Here is a 17836-nt window from a genome sequence, read left to right on the forward strand (position 1 = left end):
CAAATGTTCACCCCCTTGTTTGGGAGTGTGTTCAATTTTTAAGTGCTATTTTGTCTTACAATTAGTTAATTATTTTGTCCTAAGTTCAAGGAGCAATTTTGCATCCATATATCGGGCAAAGCTTCCCTATCGAAAGGCATTTTACTGTCAATCAATTAAAAACGTAAAATTAACCTATTTTCAATAGTGAAACCTTTTATTTTATGGACCTTTTATTTTGTCATTTTATGAATATCTTTTTGTGACATTTTTTAAGTAAATCCTTAAAAAAATGTCACAAAAAGATATTCATAAAATGACAAAATAAATTTCCAGCTAAAGCCAATGACGAAGTTTAGCATATGGTTAAACAACATTAATTTTGTACTACCCATGACTTTGAAATTTGGTGTATGTCTCGTCTGTAGACCGACCAATCGATTGGAAATAATATTTAAGATGGCCTTGTTTTATTCACTTTGTGTTTCTTTATTGTAAGGATTCTAAAGATATTTGTGATACTTTGTATGTACTAAAATATGTACTAACAAAATATTTCAATGACAATGACATTCTTTCAAAATGAAAGGAGTCGAATGAAAGAATAATAAACGTATTCAGACCATCTTCTTTCCTTCATTGTTTCACTTACGGAAATGACATCTCGGTATACGATATTTATTGAGTAAAATTTTCAAAGTTAGTTCTGTCAAGATCCAAAATATCAAGGTCATGAAGTTATCAAGGCTTTAATGCTAAAGGTCTAACTAGGGTAATGTTTACAGAAGTCCACCAAATTTATTTATTTTCATTTCCAGAAACAATCTGTTCTTCAAGATTTGGCGTTTTAATCAAGCATCACTGTTAATATTGGATTTTATTCATTTTTTATTGGTTAATAAACCTTTCTAAAATACAAAATATTGTGTTCATGTCTTTTTTTCACAAACTCTTAACTGTTGCAAGTATTATTTCTATGAAATTTTTGAAACACATCTCCACCGGCGCTGTGACCAAAAAAAATGAGTTATTTGTAATGTATATTTGGTACATGTAATAAAATTGAATTGAATTGAAGTCACATGACAGGTCAACTTTCGAAACGTTTTCACCAATCACATGTTGGCCTAGTGCACCCCTAAAAACACCAATAGAAAATATAAGAAAATATCGCAACATTCAATCCTGGAAATTTTCAACAGTTAACTCTAAAATATATAAATTGTTAATATATAAACTGAATCTCTACATATAAAATGCACTGTACATTATTTTGTTGATACCGTCGTACCTTTTGTAATTCTTACATCATCTTTAGTCACTAAGTAGCAAAATATATCACAGTTGTATGGATATGTAGAACAAGACTATGCTGAAAGAGGAATTATTCTAGGGTCATCTAAATTTAAAGTTTAAGACAAGGTTAACATGCACGAGCAGCTGAAGTTGTCCTTTACCTTGGGTATTGCTCTCTCATTGAAATGCCGCTTTATGACGATACATAGTAGTTCGAAACAGACAGGATCTGATTAATTGGATCAATCAATAAAGCGTAAACATACGCGAACAAACAAAGTTCTTTATAATGCAAAGAAACCATCGACGTAAATATGTGCTTATCAAGTAATAATTGACTATATCAATTAAATGTTAAGCATATAATGAAACACGCTGTATATAAAGAAAGTAAATAACAAATTCATCGATTTTGTAAAATTCACTGTAATTAATCTGTTGAACAAACTAAATGTCGATTGTTCTGTTTTTTCTTCACAAAATTATTTACATTATCAAATCTGAAGAATACAAAATTTCACAAAAGAGACGTTTATATTAAGTATGGAAAAAATCGAGTAACAATATTTGATGCCAAACTTGTAATGCAGTATAGTATTTGCATTTCCAAAAAAGCATGATTTTAAATTTAGAAGTGGACGATAGGTAAGGCCAGAAATTTCTTCAAAGAGTAAGTTAGGCGTCTTAAGTAGAAAATATTAATATCAAAACAAACCGATTTACTCGCTTTCTTCAGGTTGCTGAACATATTACAGAGCCTTGCAATGTTTTACATCACTGAATACGAAACCAGCTAACCATAGCTATTCCAACCGAAAGCTGATAACTTGCATCTGAACTTGCAAGCGTAATCTCGCTTCAGATGCAAATTTATCAATATGTGAAAAATGAACAACCGGATAAACGCAGCGGTATTTCGTTTAACTTTAATAAAGTAGAAATAAGTCGAGAATGCGAAACTGAAAATGAAAGAATTGAAGCTACAGTCAACAACGTCAAGCAATTACTAAATCACCTCAAAGTGGACAAAATAAAAGCCTTCACCAAGTATGTGTCACGGCGGTACCCGGAGTGACGACGTTAGCGGTGGTGACAGCGGGTCTGCTTCTGTTTCGCCGTCACCAATTCCGTCTTTGCATATTGCAGAGTTATCTTGTCTTGGGAGCAGGTATTGATTGTTACGTCATTGGTTTGTGAGAGAAAATTACGTCGTTTTCTCAAAAATTGATGACGTTACTCTCACAAACCAATGATGTAACAATCAATACCTGCTCCCAAGAGCAGATAACTCTACAATACGCAAAGACGGAATAGTACTACTGGCAGCACCCCATACCATGACTTAGTAACAACAGTGATTTGATGAAGAAAACAACAAAAAAATGATCTTTTGAAAATGAAATGGGAGAAGGCAAAGTGTTAAAATGTCTCCTACTTTCTACAGATTTTCAGTAACATGTTATAAAATGATACAAAACCTTATTAATATTGCCAATTATCCATGCAGGTTTGAATTTTCCATAAAATAACACCAACGAAAGAAACTTGTTACGATGAGTAAGCACACTGCACTAGGTTAATAGGATTAACCAGACCTCATATATGGCTGCAAATATTCTTGCCATATCTGGCATAATTGGCGTACAAAAAAGGTGACTAATGTGGCTATGATTGAATAAATTGACTGTACACGTTGAAGAAAGGTTAAAGTTTGCATCTAAAAGTATACCCGTCCATTAACACAAGATACAGCTGTCATGGTGGGAATTTATAGTGTTTACAAACGCAGTGAGAGATATGCTGTTTATCCGTTAACATACATCAAAACAAGAAACAACTTCCATAAAACTTAAAGCTACCATCAAACAGAGAGAACCCATGCTTAACTCTGCCATTAACTCACCGTTGTCGACGTCATACCATTAATCTTCGACTACTCTTGAAAGTCGCATGTAATAATATGGTTTTAACTACTTAGAACATTAACCTGTTTTTAATAGTGTATGTTTACATCAATATTTAATACTTTTAATCAAAAAATAAAATAGTGATATCATATTGTAGAATTTCTCATTGGTCCCCATTGAATATGTCTACGAAGAACATAAATGCTGTTAATCAATGTTTTCACTTATGTTTATCCCAATTGACTACGTTGCAGCATTGTTCTAAGGTGTATTAATGTTTTAAATTTTAATTTTAAAATGTAAAATTGACGTGAAATTAAGCTAACACATCTTCTTTCATATGGCAAGCGATCCATAAATCAATAGCCATAGGGGTACGCTAGTATTTACAAGAACTTTGAATTGGTCTCCGACATATTGATCAACATAACATTAAAAGCAGGATTATTTTTTTTTATAATTGGCATAGCTGAAATTGAAATATACCCATCAAGACATACTCATTTTTGTTCCTGACTATGGTAGGAGTATTATCTAATTGACGATATGGTTAATGCAAAGGAAGCACCACGAGCATTACAGTGGGGTGAGTTAATATCCTTTCTTTTGTTTCTCTGCTTTTTAAACTGTGTCGTTTATCGCAATGTAACGAAACCTTAAACTTAAATTCACGATAAAAAAACTTATGTCGATTGCGCTTCCAGTTTTTCTTATGGTATCAATTCGTCATAAAAATAATTATTGTTTCCTAAATATGAAATCGTTATAGGAACACAACACTTTTGTTTAGTTCCACTGTATTGCTGTAGAGAACACAATAACACATAACACATAACAACAATTATGATTTTACAACTTATATTAATCACTCTTGTTGCCTCGGATGTTAGCGCGCGGTGTTCTTAATGTGGGAGGAAACCGGAGTACCCGGAGAAACCCATGTGGTCAGGCAAGTGACCTAATATCTTTTCACGTCCGATCGGTGAATCGAACCCCGGCCGTTTTGGTAAAAGACAAGTGTGCAATCATCTGCGTCATCTGACCAACCTGCGCCATCCGACCACCCCAACAACACATACTATAGGCACATGTACCAGTAACGTTTTTGTAATTACTAACAAAATCTGCATAACCGTTTGTATGTGACGTCTTGATCAGATAAAGTTGTTCTCGGGCTAATTTTCTTTCATGCTTTTGGATGTGATCATATTTCATTCCGATGAAACATACAATTATGCTGTTATTGCATTTTTATTCGTAGGGAGTTTTTGTTGAAAAACAAAGGAAAAAGTTACAAAAATAAAATAACAATGGTTTCCTTGCAAATGTTCAAATATAAACGTATAAGTAAAAGTATCCAACCGGGTAAAACTCCATCAGTTACTTTTTTATCCCTAATATCATGTTCTATCTTTCTAAACAGTTCATTATGTACATATTCCGGCTATCACTGCAAAGTTATACATGTATTATCAGCGAAGCTTGTTATGAACGATGAGGACTATGTATAAAATCAATAGTACAGTTTTACCAATCATGAGAATGAAATGTCACTGTAATTGTATATATTGATTGAATACTGTTTCCAATGACATTCTGCTTTGTCAAGGGAAATATCAATGCATTGTTGACTTAACACGTTTTTACACGGTAACATCAAAACAAACTATAATTGACATTGATTCTTTAGCTTCCCTTTGCACTATATTTGAATTCGATATTCGCTTAATAGTTACCATAAACAAAGGTCATTTGAACATTTTTGTATATGTTTGTCTATCTGTCAAGATTATCCGATAACCTTTTCTGATAGGCACCAGCTCGTAATTAAATGTCAATCAATACAGAATTCAGAATAATTTTGTTGATAATAGCAAACATTTGCTTAGATGATCGATTCATAATGGATCTTATTTGATAATGTAAGCACACATATGTTAGCGTTAGTTTTACTTTAGTACGTTTCGCGCTTGAATATTGCGATAATTTATTATTACACGATAAAAACTTCTGCATATTGTTGTCTATTTCATGTGTTGTGGATTCTCCAATTCACCAATGAGCGAATCTGCTAGGTTTAAACAATGCGCTAAAGTACGCACGTAAACAGTTTGTGATAGGCATTTTCAGAAGTCAGATCTTTACATGTACATCCATATAACTGTTACATGTTAGGAAGAACATGATGATCAAATGTATAAATCTTTATGTATGTTTACAATGAAACATCAAACAAAACTAAACGAGTATAAATATTCCGGGTGCAACAACTGCAATATGGTATCAGAAAGACATCAGCTAAAAAATTAGATACACTGTAACAGATTCAATTCATAGATTAATGTTATAAAATCGTGTGAATTTATTTGAAAAAAAAACAACGTTTACTAATGACCCTTCCGCGATTTAAACTGTTATCTCAATATAATAAATGATTATATTCTTTATGCACACCAAAACGATATTATATTATATTTTGTGTAATGGTTTCTTTTGGTACGTCGAACAAACCAGGGAATTGATTGGTTCGGGAATTAGGAGTTGATCTGCTCTTTTCGCCTTTATGATCATTGATGACACAAAACAAAAATTCTCTGATATTTTTGTTCATATGAACGTAAAACAAATGTCGTTTTATTGGATGACAATCAATTAATACCCTTTCCAGGTTTTCTACTTTTCCTATGTACCGCCACCCTAATTGCTGCACAAAGAGGAGGCGCTAAAAGTATTAAGAGTCCAGCATTGTATTCACGTGACTTAGAGGCAGCCCTAAGGGAACTACTGTTTACAAACTACTCAAGACTCCAGCGGCCAACAGAGAAAGTCGATGTTACACTGTGGTTAACTCTTCTCACAGTCAACGATATGGTACGTGGTGCACACTTTAAATTACTTATTCGTACAAGATAATCAATTGACATTAAAAGCCTTAAAATGAAGAGGAATGTTAACTTATTTTTCCAATTAGATATCGCCTTTCTCTGATAATCATTACTCTCTCACTGAATAGTTCTAAAAGAAAGAAAACGAGGTTTCTAGATACGGCGATATTTACTTTTAAAAGTTATGAAGTCCTCACGAAGAAACGCAACATGAATACATAATACCTCGAAAGGCCACGTCGAATTAAATTTACTCATAGTAAAAAACATGTATAAATACTTATTGATACCCGTCTTTATATCGTCTTATTATGGAGACTTCAATAGATATTAGAATAGATATAAATCATAACCAAGGAATAAGAATATACACGAAAAAGTAAAGACATAAAGAACGCAGAAAGAAAGAAAAAAATAAAGAAAAGAACAATTAAAAGTAACTAAACAAAAACGCTCCTCTAACAGGTACAGTTAAGACATTATCAGAAAATTAAAGATCTCATGGCCTTCAACAAAATTAATCAGGGAATATACAGTTTAATTGTAATTGAGAATCGATAATGGCAGCCATCCAAGTTAACAATAATTTTAATTGGCTTCTGCATTTTATTTTATTTTATTTTTTTGTTAAAAAAAATATTTTTCAGAATGTTGGTAACAGTAAATTACATTTTTAACATTCACTCTGTATTCTAATCAGCACGCTCACTCTTTCGCAATTCATACTTTGCCATTATTTACCTAATTGATATTGATATTGTATTCTAAAAAATCAACAACACTAACAAAGGAAAATCACCTTAGTATATGATACTAAAGCAAAAACAAACATAAAAAAGTTATATTGAAGTGAACGTTTTAACCGAATTCAAGTGTATGTATTGTTGTTCTTCTAAGCAGAAAGAAAAGAAGGAGATAAAGAAAAAAGGAGGAGAAAATAAAGAAGCAGAAAGGAGAGAAATGGTGTCTTATGACATCTTTATTAGCTTTCTTATTTTTCAGTTTTCGATCACATAAACATGCGCCTAATAAAAACTTCTCTGTCCCAAACAACCTCAAAGTTTTAGTTAATTCAATATTGCCAAATTGGAGGATGTTTTGCATAATTGAGCGTTAGGGGGGGTTGTGACTTTTAGAGACTGTGACTGTTTTAATATCGATGAAGATATGTCAAGTAAAACAAAATCATGTTTTCATTTCAGAACATTAAAGATCAGACACTTTCCTTATCAGGATATTTCAATTTGGTAAGTTGATATTACGGTTTTTTTTACAGAATGTAATGGTGTTACATGTAGATGTATATATGTATCAATATCATCTTAACATACTACAATTGTGTTTTTGTTCAGAGAATATACCTGATTAGATAAAGAATTAGATGTGAAAAAAAACATTTTGAAACTATACTCTTATTTTAATTCTTTTTTTTTCATTTTAAATTAATTTTATTGCATTTAAGACACAATTGGATTAGGCACAAGCATTGTCTATCAAAGACCTTTCCAGAAGAAAATGCACACATTGTATACGTTCATATATATATAGAGAGGGAAGAGAGTAATATAGAGAAGATGAAATATATAATTAAATGAATAGGAGAATACTAGAACCAATTAATACATATTCACAGAAAATAATAATTAGAGTATCATAGATTTCAACATTTCAATTACTATAGTCTATATACCTCAAGTAATATAGTCGAGTGTTTTATTTCTTGATGGTCAGGTAAAGTTATTACCTTTGCATTAATGGACTATTAAAATGATGTAAATAAGGAATATAACCATATGGTATTTGCAGATTTGGAGGGACGACCGTCTTGACTGGTCCAGCATGACCGACTTCACAAACGTCCGAAACCTGTTTGCCACACAACAAGAACTCTGGCGGCCGACACTGGTTGTCGATAACTCGTAAGAATCAAACTACTATTGAAAAAGATATATAATATAACAAAACAAAAACACATATGAGTAATTATTTGGTAAATTTTCGGGGGACATCATAACTTTGGCATTTTCAGTCCGTTTGTTTATATTGCGGTTACTCTCCCACATTTCTATAGTTGTAAACTTGTAACGTATAATAAGGTTTGTATAGACATCTTCCGTCTGTTGCTGTATTTCTAATTATATTTTAGACCGCTTCTGACATGGTTTCATTGTTTTGAGCTAAGTACCACTGACGATACCTTAATGGACGAACTGGTCATGTTGTACCATAAATATTTCATTTGTTTGACTTTCTGCATTAGCAAAATAAGGTTTGACCAGGTGATTCCTTACATTCTTTTTAGTGATTTGTTTAGGTAGTTGGCATTCTCGATACTCCAGGGGTTATTCTCACTTTCGGTCTCTGCACCCCTTGAATATGTCATAGCAAAATGGAAGGCACACGACTAACTATTTGATTGGTCTCCGGTAAAAACAAACTTGGCCAATCGCTAAGGCTGTTACCTGTCCTTTGAAAGTTAGAGGAGCGACACCCGACTTCAAAGCCAGTCAACTTCAACATTACGCGACCGACAGATTCATTTGATCAAACTAGTCTTCACGTCTCATCCACAAGGCGGTCACACTGAGCCTTCTTTTTTGCTACGACATTTTCCAGGTATCAAGAATAGGTAGTTGATGACCTATACACTCTAATGTTTTGGAGGCTTGTTATCAGAACGGTTGGACTTACCCTTCCAAAATGCATTGTTTTATCGCCTTTGTAACGAAAGAAACTATCCTTATATAATTATGTTTGATCATAATTTAAACATTATAAAACGTTTCGTGAAATATGATTTTTAGGCAGGTATTTCTTACCATATAAAACCTATATATTAGTATGCGATGTGCTTCATCAGCATAAATTATTTAAACAAAATAAAGGGAACATTAAAAAGTGTCTGTATGTGTATCCTTTCTGTTGTAATGCTTTCTTTCTGATAACTTTTCAGAATAACCGACCTTTCGGTAATCAGCAACAACGATATACCAATGCGGATTCTAAAGAGAGGACTCGTTTACTGGAGACCGGCTGATGTATACGTTGTTGCCTGTGAGTCCGACATCACGTACTATCCGATGGACATGCAGTCGTGTGTTATCTCACTTTCATCGTGGGCATACACTAATTACGAGGTTTCACTACGGATGTCCCCTAGAGAGGTGGTCACAGATTTCTATACGAAGAATGGGGAATGGGAGATGATAAGCTGTTCGGGTGACAAGACGGAAGCGCTTAAGTCTAGAGGTGGAACAACTTACTCAAATCTGAAATTCACCATCAATCTCAGACGGCGACCATTGTTCCACATTCTCAACACGTTATTTCCGGTAGTGCTAATGGCGTTCCTGAGTGCAATGGTATTTAAACTTCCAGCAGACTCCGGCGAGAAGATTGGATTTTCGTTGACCGTTCTCCTGGCATATACCGTGTACCTGACCCTGATATCCGAAAACATTCCAAGCACTTCAGTCACCGTCTCATACCTCTGTAAGTAATGTAGTAGGTGTTCGTGTTAGGTTCCATATGCATTTATTCTAAACTTGTGTATGAGATAATACAATAAAATCCGGTACGATAGACTTTGATATAACTTAAGTGGACGATGCAGATACGTATCGCCCAATAGCAGGTTGGTTATTCATTGTTGTCAGCGAACAAGAAGTATTCTAATTTCCTGTACGTATGTGACAGAACCGTCGATAACAGGAAAGAAGTAATTTCTTTCTGTTACACTTGACAGGTGTATCCACACTTTTACTTGTGTGAGATATCCTTGTCTCACCCTAGAGTTGAGACGGTGGATTCCCCTATTTGTAACAATTCCATGATGTCACGTCGACTATGCATTAGACCTGTAACAATATATTATGTTTATCATAAACAATGGGTATACATGTTAAGGGAAAAAAACATTCATCCCCATAAGCCTCGTGCTTGGCGACGTAAGAATCTTCCCCTCGGGTTGAGATTACCTTATCTCTTCCTCAAAGGGTGGGAGATTTTAATAATCTTAAATCCACTTCGTATGTTCAACGTCACATTGGGACAACAACGACGTCGCGTTATGAAATCTAGAACATTCTGATGATACGAAGAAGAAGCTGCGACGTTCTTTTCGGTGTTTTTGTTTTATATCCAGCTTTTTCAATGGCAACCGTATCCAATTCAATTAAATTGCATTGTGTAAGAAGATCAATCTATGCATGAGATTCCTCAAATAATTGTTTTCAGGTGATAGCAAATTTTGATAACTACATGGCGTAAACAGCGGTTTGTACAGCGATTAATTATGTCACAAAGGAAAGGTGAACGCTATATGTTTCTTAAATGAAGAAATATTTATTTCTCATTTCAGTAGTGTCCCTGCAGATAGGGCTTAAGAATTGTACCTGCTACCCCATTGCATGATCGTAAGATGCGACTAAATTTGAGATCTATCTTTTCTCTTCTTTCTAAACAACTTTCTTCTTCCTAATGTCTCCCTTGATAATGCCTCACTTCTGGCCTTTAGTTGAGCGTTCGCCCCTGTGAGGAGGCTTTGGGTTTTGTCCCCTGGCCGAGACATACCATTGCAGTGAGGTAGCACTATAAAGTCGGCATAAGTTCCGCGCTATCACAAGGAGACAAACACGAACACCCAAAACACACACGCATACACTACATGCATGCATCTTGCACATAGGGGAGTCCGTCCTTAAATGACCATAGCTGTTGATAGGACGTTAAACAATTCTAAACCAAACCAAACCAAATCTCATTTTAGTTTATGAATACCCCGCTAAATGTATAAAAACACTTATGAACGCTATGTTTCTTTTTTTTCAGCAATCTACCTGTCTATAACAATGAGTCTTGGGACACTGGCAGTGCTTTGTACGATCCTTGTGTTAAATATGCATTACCGAGAGGCAGAGGGACAACCAATTCCAGCTTTTGCCCGCTCCTTCACCATATGTCTTATGAGGCTCACGTGTTCGGGCGGATGTTGTAGGTTTCTATGCAACTGTAAAAAGAACAGGCGCGTGTCCCCGGAGAAAAACCTCATTATCAACGTAGTTGGACTAGAACATCTGACAAAGAGGATATCAGAAAAGAAAACGGTTGAGGAGAATGAAGGATGCGTGTGTGAACATGACAAAGAAGTACTCACATGGATACATCTAGCGAAGGTCTTGGACAGCTTTTTCTTTATCGTTTTCATTGGTGTGATCCTGGTCATTTCCACTGCATTCTTCAGTGTAATGGTCGCAGAGTATATGAAAATCAAAGCGGAGGGAAGTGCCTCTGTTTGACGATTCGTGTAATTTAATTATCTTTGTTTGACTCTAGGAATCAAATCTACATCCTCAATCATTTTTCAGTTGAGCAGTTTACGCATGATTTGCCTTCCATTTACGGAATGGGCTGAACTTAAAGGTCAATTTGGATCAATAAGTGATTACTAGCAAGGATATTTTAAAGCCCAATTAATCCTTATCAACAGTTTTAACGTTTTCCATGTGATCAGTGTTGTCAATCAAATGTGGCAATTTCATTCCATGCGTCTGGACCTGTCGACTGGAGCCTCAGATCACAAAGAACCTGATTTCGTGGTCATCATGGAGGCATTATCGGTTCTTGTTCTTGTTGACACTATACAATTGTTTCATGGCTATTTGGGGAACAGTCAAAACTAACATCCCCCGGTAGGGGGAAGCCCTGGGGAACTGTTTGCCCGAGGCCCCTAGGCCAAGGGCAAACAGTTCCACAGGGCTTCCCTCTACCGAGGGATGATAGTTTTGACTGTTCCCCAGATAGCCATGAAACAATTGTTTTATTTCCAAATAAATATTAGTATCACTGCTGCATGCAATGTTGCCATTGCTTCAACACTGAGTCGCGGTCACCGAAACGCTTGAAGGGGGCTCTCGAGGGGGGATTTCTGCGCATCGAATTCGCGCCGGGTAACAGTTCGCTCTGACCGGGAAAACAGTTTTTACTGTTTCACCCCTACAGCCGAAATTGGACAAAAAGCCAGAAACAGTCAAATATGACTAATTATAATTTATATAGACTATTGGGTAATAAAATATGTTGTGTGTTTCATTAAAGACTTATGCCTCCATTTGTCAAGGAAGAACGGTGGCTACGTAAGTCCAAAACTAATTAGGCTTTTATGATTATTTTATTAATTTAATTTTAAGGGAGTTGGCTTAATGTTTTATTTTATCTTTTTTGCCTCTTGATTAAGTGGATCACGAAATTATACTTGAGGTATTTTACACCGGCAGATAGATAGGAATTCTTAAATGTTTTGCAATCCTAACGACATACGCAAGTAAAACCTATTCAAGAGACGCATACATGTGCTTAGTGGTTTGTTTGTGCGATCAGATTTTGAACCGATTGTGGCATTATATGAGCAATGATTTGCATTCACAAAGGAAGCTGTAATAAGAACATGGATAAGCTGAACACTACCAACACGCCATTCAAAGTATTTGCGTGATACTACTTACAAGTCAAAACATCAGTAAAAATAAATTCATATCATCATCAACATTGTTCAACCTACTGAGCTTAGGTGGGTTTACATTTATCCTCTTCCGGTTGGAAAATAAATTGGGACTATATCTTCACGTAACCTATTTTTCGACATAACCTTAATTCATCAACACAAAATATTTTTCTGATTGATTTTCTCTAACGCTTATATTTGTACGAAAGATATAACTAAAATTTTCATAACAAATGCACTTAATATTGCATCTAAATATAAATCGAAAATTCTACTATTATCTGTCAACAATGACACGTGTGTTACGGCACATGTGTCTCATCAGGGTGAGAAATCGTGCTGGGGTGAGAAATCGTGTTGCGACAAAATTGTTGCATCGCATGCATTATTGAGCACATTATGTTTCGAATCAATGTAAAAAGAATAACAAATCGACAAAACTCACAAAAATCAATTTTATTAATCTGAAATTAACAGAATAAAGAACACTGTTGATTTACTTTTCAAATATTCTAAAAAGCTGAAAAGGTCCTATTTTTGATCATGTTGAATTTTCTCTGATATATTGCTCCGTTCTTTCCACGAGTTCTTGGTACTTTCTCTTAAAAAATATAATCGTAAAAAAAAAGAGTACATCGACAAGAAAACCATAATTCGAACTCAAAATATGACATGTAAAGCTGGTTCTGTTTTGTTCGGAAGGCATTTCTTCCGGTCATAAAATACAACTGCTAGCATCAAATACAAGACACGGCATTTAAAAACATTCGTACATGACCATGCCAAAATCGTCACATGGATGTGACGCGATCAAAAGATGTGCACACGTTTGAGGTAAGCATGTCCCCGTCTAGTATCGTGGACGTTTGCATCATGAAAAGGTTTCATACATTTTCATATTAAAGTTCATGAAACGAAACTGTTTTACTAACCATTCAAAAATAGTTAACACTGTCGAATTAAAGTGACATCATGATAGGTTCTCTGTCTGTTAGAAGTCAGGTATATGATATATGGCCAATGAACTTTGTGAAAACATGTCAAAAAGGTACCAATTATTTGTAAATCATAGCACGATTAATGAACTATATATATTGTGTACAAGGGTGTAACTTACAGTTTGAAGTTTGAAATATGCTGGTGCCCATATGGACGTAAAATGCAAATATGCTGATGTGAAAACAACTTAATGTCGCAATGATACCCTCGTCATATAAGAGTGAAAGTGATGAGCAATCAACAATTATATCTCAATTTAATAATATACAATTTATATGTGTTTAATTGCTAACTATTTTCTACATGCCAACTTAACGAGTTTTTCTTAAGTGACTACAACAGGTATAAGTATAGTATTGATGCGATGTCATGTATACGTTTGTCTTCTGAAAATAGAACAAATGTAAAAACTAACAAATCAATAACAAAAAGTGTTAATAAGGATGAATGATATTTTGACCCTGTGTGTACATGCATAACCTGGGAAATAAATATATACAATTGTACCATGCACACAAAAACTGTTAAGTTCACAGACATTGTCACTTGCGTTCAGCTAAATAGCAGGAAGCGGCCATTCGGAATTCTCTAGAAATTTATCCGCCTTGAACGCTTGGGATATATGGTTTATCCTATTATCCTATTATCCTGGGTGGCTCTTTGATTCTGATCCTTTTACCCACTTTACGCCTTTTTATTATTATTTTTATATACAAAATACTGTTTCTGCCGTTAAACTGAATGTGAATGTTTCATGGTAGTTTGATGTAAGGCTAATGTTGAGCTGTATATTTTACACTGTCAGTTCGAGTGTTTAGACTCCTTTCCATTGACCAGCACCAGAGCTAGAACCACTTATGTTGTGAGTTGATATTTTGCTATCTGCTGTTTTGGCGTCACCTGTAGTTCTCTTCATTATGGTTTCGATTGTTGTTGTTGTGTATTTCCCGTTCGTATTGTTTACCCGCCCCGTTGGTGGCCACCGAGACTAATTACGCCGTGTGTTCCAATTAAAGGATGTACCGATCGATATGAATGTACCGATCGATATGAACCTTTTACGATATACATCAGAGGGTAAAGCACATTCCACCTTTTAACTAATGTCCAGCACGAACATTCTATTTTTCTTTTCCTCCCATTTTGTATTAGATATCCTGTTTCCCTTGGATGGAAAGTGCTTAGGAGTTGTCGATGGGTCAACAACAGTTATAACTATAAGTATATAAAAGTTGTTTCAGTTGGAGACCAGTCGGTTTGAAACTTTGCGACGCGTTTAACGTTCATTATTTGTGCATTAAGTACAATTTGATATCAAATATTTCCAAAAAGATGAATCTTATTAAAGTTGTTGCAATTTGTTTGTTTGATTTTGTTTAACGTCCTATTACCAGCTAAGGTCATTTAAGAACGGCCTCCCCTGTGTGCAAGATGCATGCGTGTAGGGTATGTGTGTGTATTTTGGGAGGCTGCGATATGTTCGTGTTTGTCTCCTTGTGATAGCGCGGAACTGATGACGACTTTATAGTGCTACCTCACTGACACATAATGCCGAAGACACCCAGCACCCAGCAGGACGCCACACCCGGTCACATTATACTGACAACGGGCGAACCAGTCGTCCCACTCCTAATTTGCTGAGCGTTAAGCAGGAGTAGAAACTACCATTTTTAAAGACTTTGGTATGTCTCGGCCAGGGGACAGAACCCAAAACCTTCCTCACAGGGGCGAACGCTCAACAAATGGCGAAAAGTGAGGCATTGTCAAGGGAGACATTAGGAAGAAGAAAGTTATTTAGAAAGGAGAGAAGAGATAAGGTCCCAAATTTAGTCGCCTCTTACGATCATGCAATTGGGGGCAGCAGGTACAATTCTTACGCCCTACCTGCAGGGACCATACAAAGAAAGAAAGCACCTGTTTAAAAATCCTGTTTGTAGATAAACAGAAAGCTAAACAAAGTCAACAATTTCCTTTGTAAATATGACACTAGATTTTGAAAAGGTCTGTCTGGTATGTGATCACAAAATTCTCTAAACGTGGACCTATGACTTTCTGGAGATACTTTACAATTTCTTATATTCACCAGAAATGGTCAAAACCTACTTTAAATAGATTTGCTAAACATTGACAGCTAATCAATGAGGAATATAGGGAAATAACAATCAGTCTCGAACTACTGTCTGTGACGTAATGGGATTTAGATAAAACGCTTTTGACGTAAATTCGTTATATTTGAATGCATTTCGTGATATTTTCTCGATCAAAAATTGATTATTAGATAAAAAAAACAAAAAAACACACACACACACAAAAAACACAAAAAAGACATGCAAATTATTTGTATGCACATGACAACCAGCAAGGATATCGATCCTGAGAAAATCGTGACAAAGTTTCAGCCTAAACAAAACCCATTTGCTAAATTATAAAAAAAAATATGGGAGAAAAACCAGTTTAGTGCATTGATTTATTAATACCCTGGGAATTGACGTAATTATCATCAAACACCATGTAAATGAATTGTGTGCTAACTTGTTAGTTGTCAACAGAATATGTATTTAATCATGCATAATAAACCAAGTACTGTCCTTCTGAAACAAAGTCATTATTCATATACTTTAGGGAAATGGTTATGGGCAGGTGCCATTCTTAGGAACTCAATATGATTTCAGCATAATTAATCAACATCGGCGTTTGGCCATGAGCATTGAATGCTGATGGATGTATTTGTTGATTATATAATATAATTGTTATAAAGTACGAAAACAATAACAGATTGGCAGGGAGCTTGATGTAAACTCATTATACCTGTAATTTGAACATTTGTTTCTGAATATGGATTCGTGTTAACTAATCATTTGCATCAATTTATATTCACGGGAAATTGTTAAATTCCATTTATCTTTAAATGAGTTTTGACGGTTATCAAATAAAGACCATGTTCACGTCAAAAGCATTCATATAAATAAAAGTATTTCCAATGCCTCCATACCGTATCCGATTAGGAGGAACCTACAAGGGTATATCGATTTGTGACATTCATCATGTCAATAACAAACTCAAAAAGCCAATGACGTCACATCTTAGTCGATGTTTGATATTATTCTAGAAAACGGCAAAGACATATTAACCAAAGAATAATCATCTACTACTAACGTAGAATTTGCTGAACTTCGTTAACATTGTGTACACTGTACTTGATGTCGCACTTGTGATAACTCTTCAGAGTTGTTAAATATATAATTAAAGTGAAAACGTACAGACAGCCAAGAGCAAAATCGAAACAATCATATGTTACTTTTAAAATCCAATATTTTTAGTAGTTTTATCTACATCATCAGAGTTATTGACTCTCGTATGTTAGTTTAACTTTCCCAAACACCAGGGCCCGTATTCATGAAACTATTCTCATGCTCAAGCATGGATTCTGTGCTCAAACCAAATTTCTTGTAACTAGCTTAAAGCGTGTCAAAAGATCAAAAGGCCAAATGTAAGCATTGGAAACAGTTTCAAATAATTGACAAAGTGAGACTTTTTCATTAAGTTTTAACCGAAAAAAGAAAACCGGCTTGAGCACAAATTCTATGTTTGAGCAAGAGAACAGCTTCATGAATACGGGCCCTGGTCTATCTTTCCTGGTACTTTTACATGGTTATCAAGGTAAATCGTTTCTTTGTTCATACGTTGCCTTAGTTTCAATATTTCAATTCTTTATCACTTAATACATAATGCTTAAAAACGTTTTGATTTTTTAACTTTAAAATGTTTAAAAACCAATATAATTGGTTAACCTTTCGATATTCATTTTTTTTCTATCACTCAATACATAATACTACAATAACGGTTTTATTTTACTTTGAAATGTATCAAAACAAGATATCTCATTTACGCTTCGATATCCTATTTTTTGTCTTTCACTTAGTACATAATTCTAAAAAAAAAGGAATGCCTTTATTTAAATTGAAATGTATCTAAAAGAAAATAACTAAAGTATTTGTCATAAAATTTGAAAATAAACAAAAACACACATCCATCTTATCTAATATGTATTATTATATTGATCATCAGGCCCCAGTTACTCAACGGTTGGTTATTTTTTAATAGTTTTTAGTGAAAATTCAAATTGTTGCCAGTAAGAAAGAGGGCTTTTAAAGCAGAAGAAATCCTCAAAACACGTCAATTTTATTTGACTCATTAAATCTATAACAGTGTATTGATACATGTATCATGTGATATTGATAATTATTTTTTTCCCTGTCACTGGTTAA

General features: G+C 34.6%; 1 protein-coding gene across 1 annotated transcript; it reads left to right on the top strand.

Moving 5' to 3' along the window:
- Window positions 1–3728: 3728 nt before the first annotated feature.
- Window positions 3729–11364, top strand: LOC110457761 (neuronal acetylcholine receptor subunit alpha-3-like). The gene is made up of 5 exons (XM_021509147.1): window positions 3729–3768; window positions 5851–6053; window positions 7874–7986; window positions 9021–9559; window positions 10898–11364. Exons 1-5 carry the CDS (start codon window positions 3729–3731, stop codon window positions 11362–11364), a joined length of 1362 nt encoding a protein of 453 aa, XP_021364822.1.
- The last annotated feature ends 6472 nt before the right edge of the window (window positions 11365–17836 follow it).

Source organism: Mizuhopecten yessoensis, unplaced genomic scaffold (assembly GCF_002113885.1).
Source record: "Mizuhopecten yessoensis strain PY_sf001 unplaced genomic scaffold, ASM211388v2 scaffold9309, whole genome shotgun sequence".
In the NCBI taxonomy this organism is placed as follows: domain Eukaryota; kingdom Metazoa; phylum Mollusca; class Bivalvia; order Pectinida; family Pectinidae; genus Mizuhopecten; species Mizuhopecten yessoensis.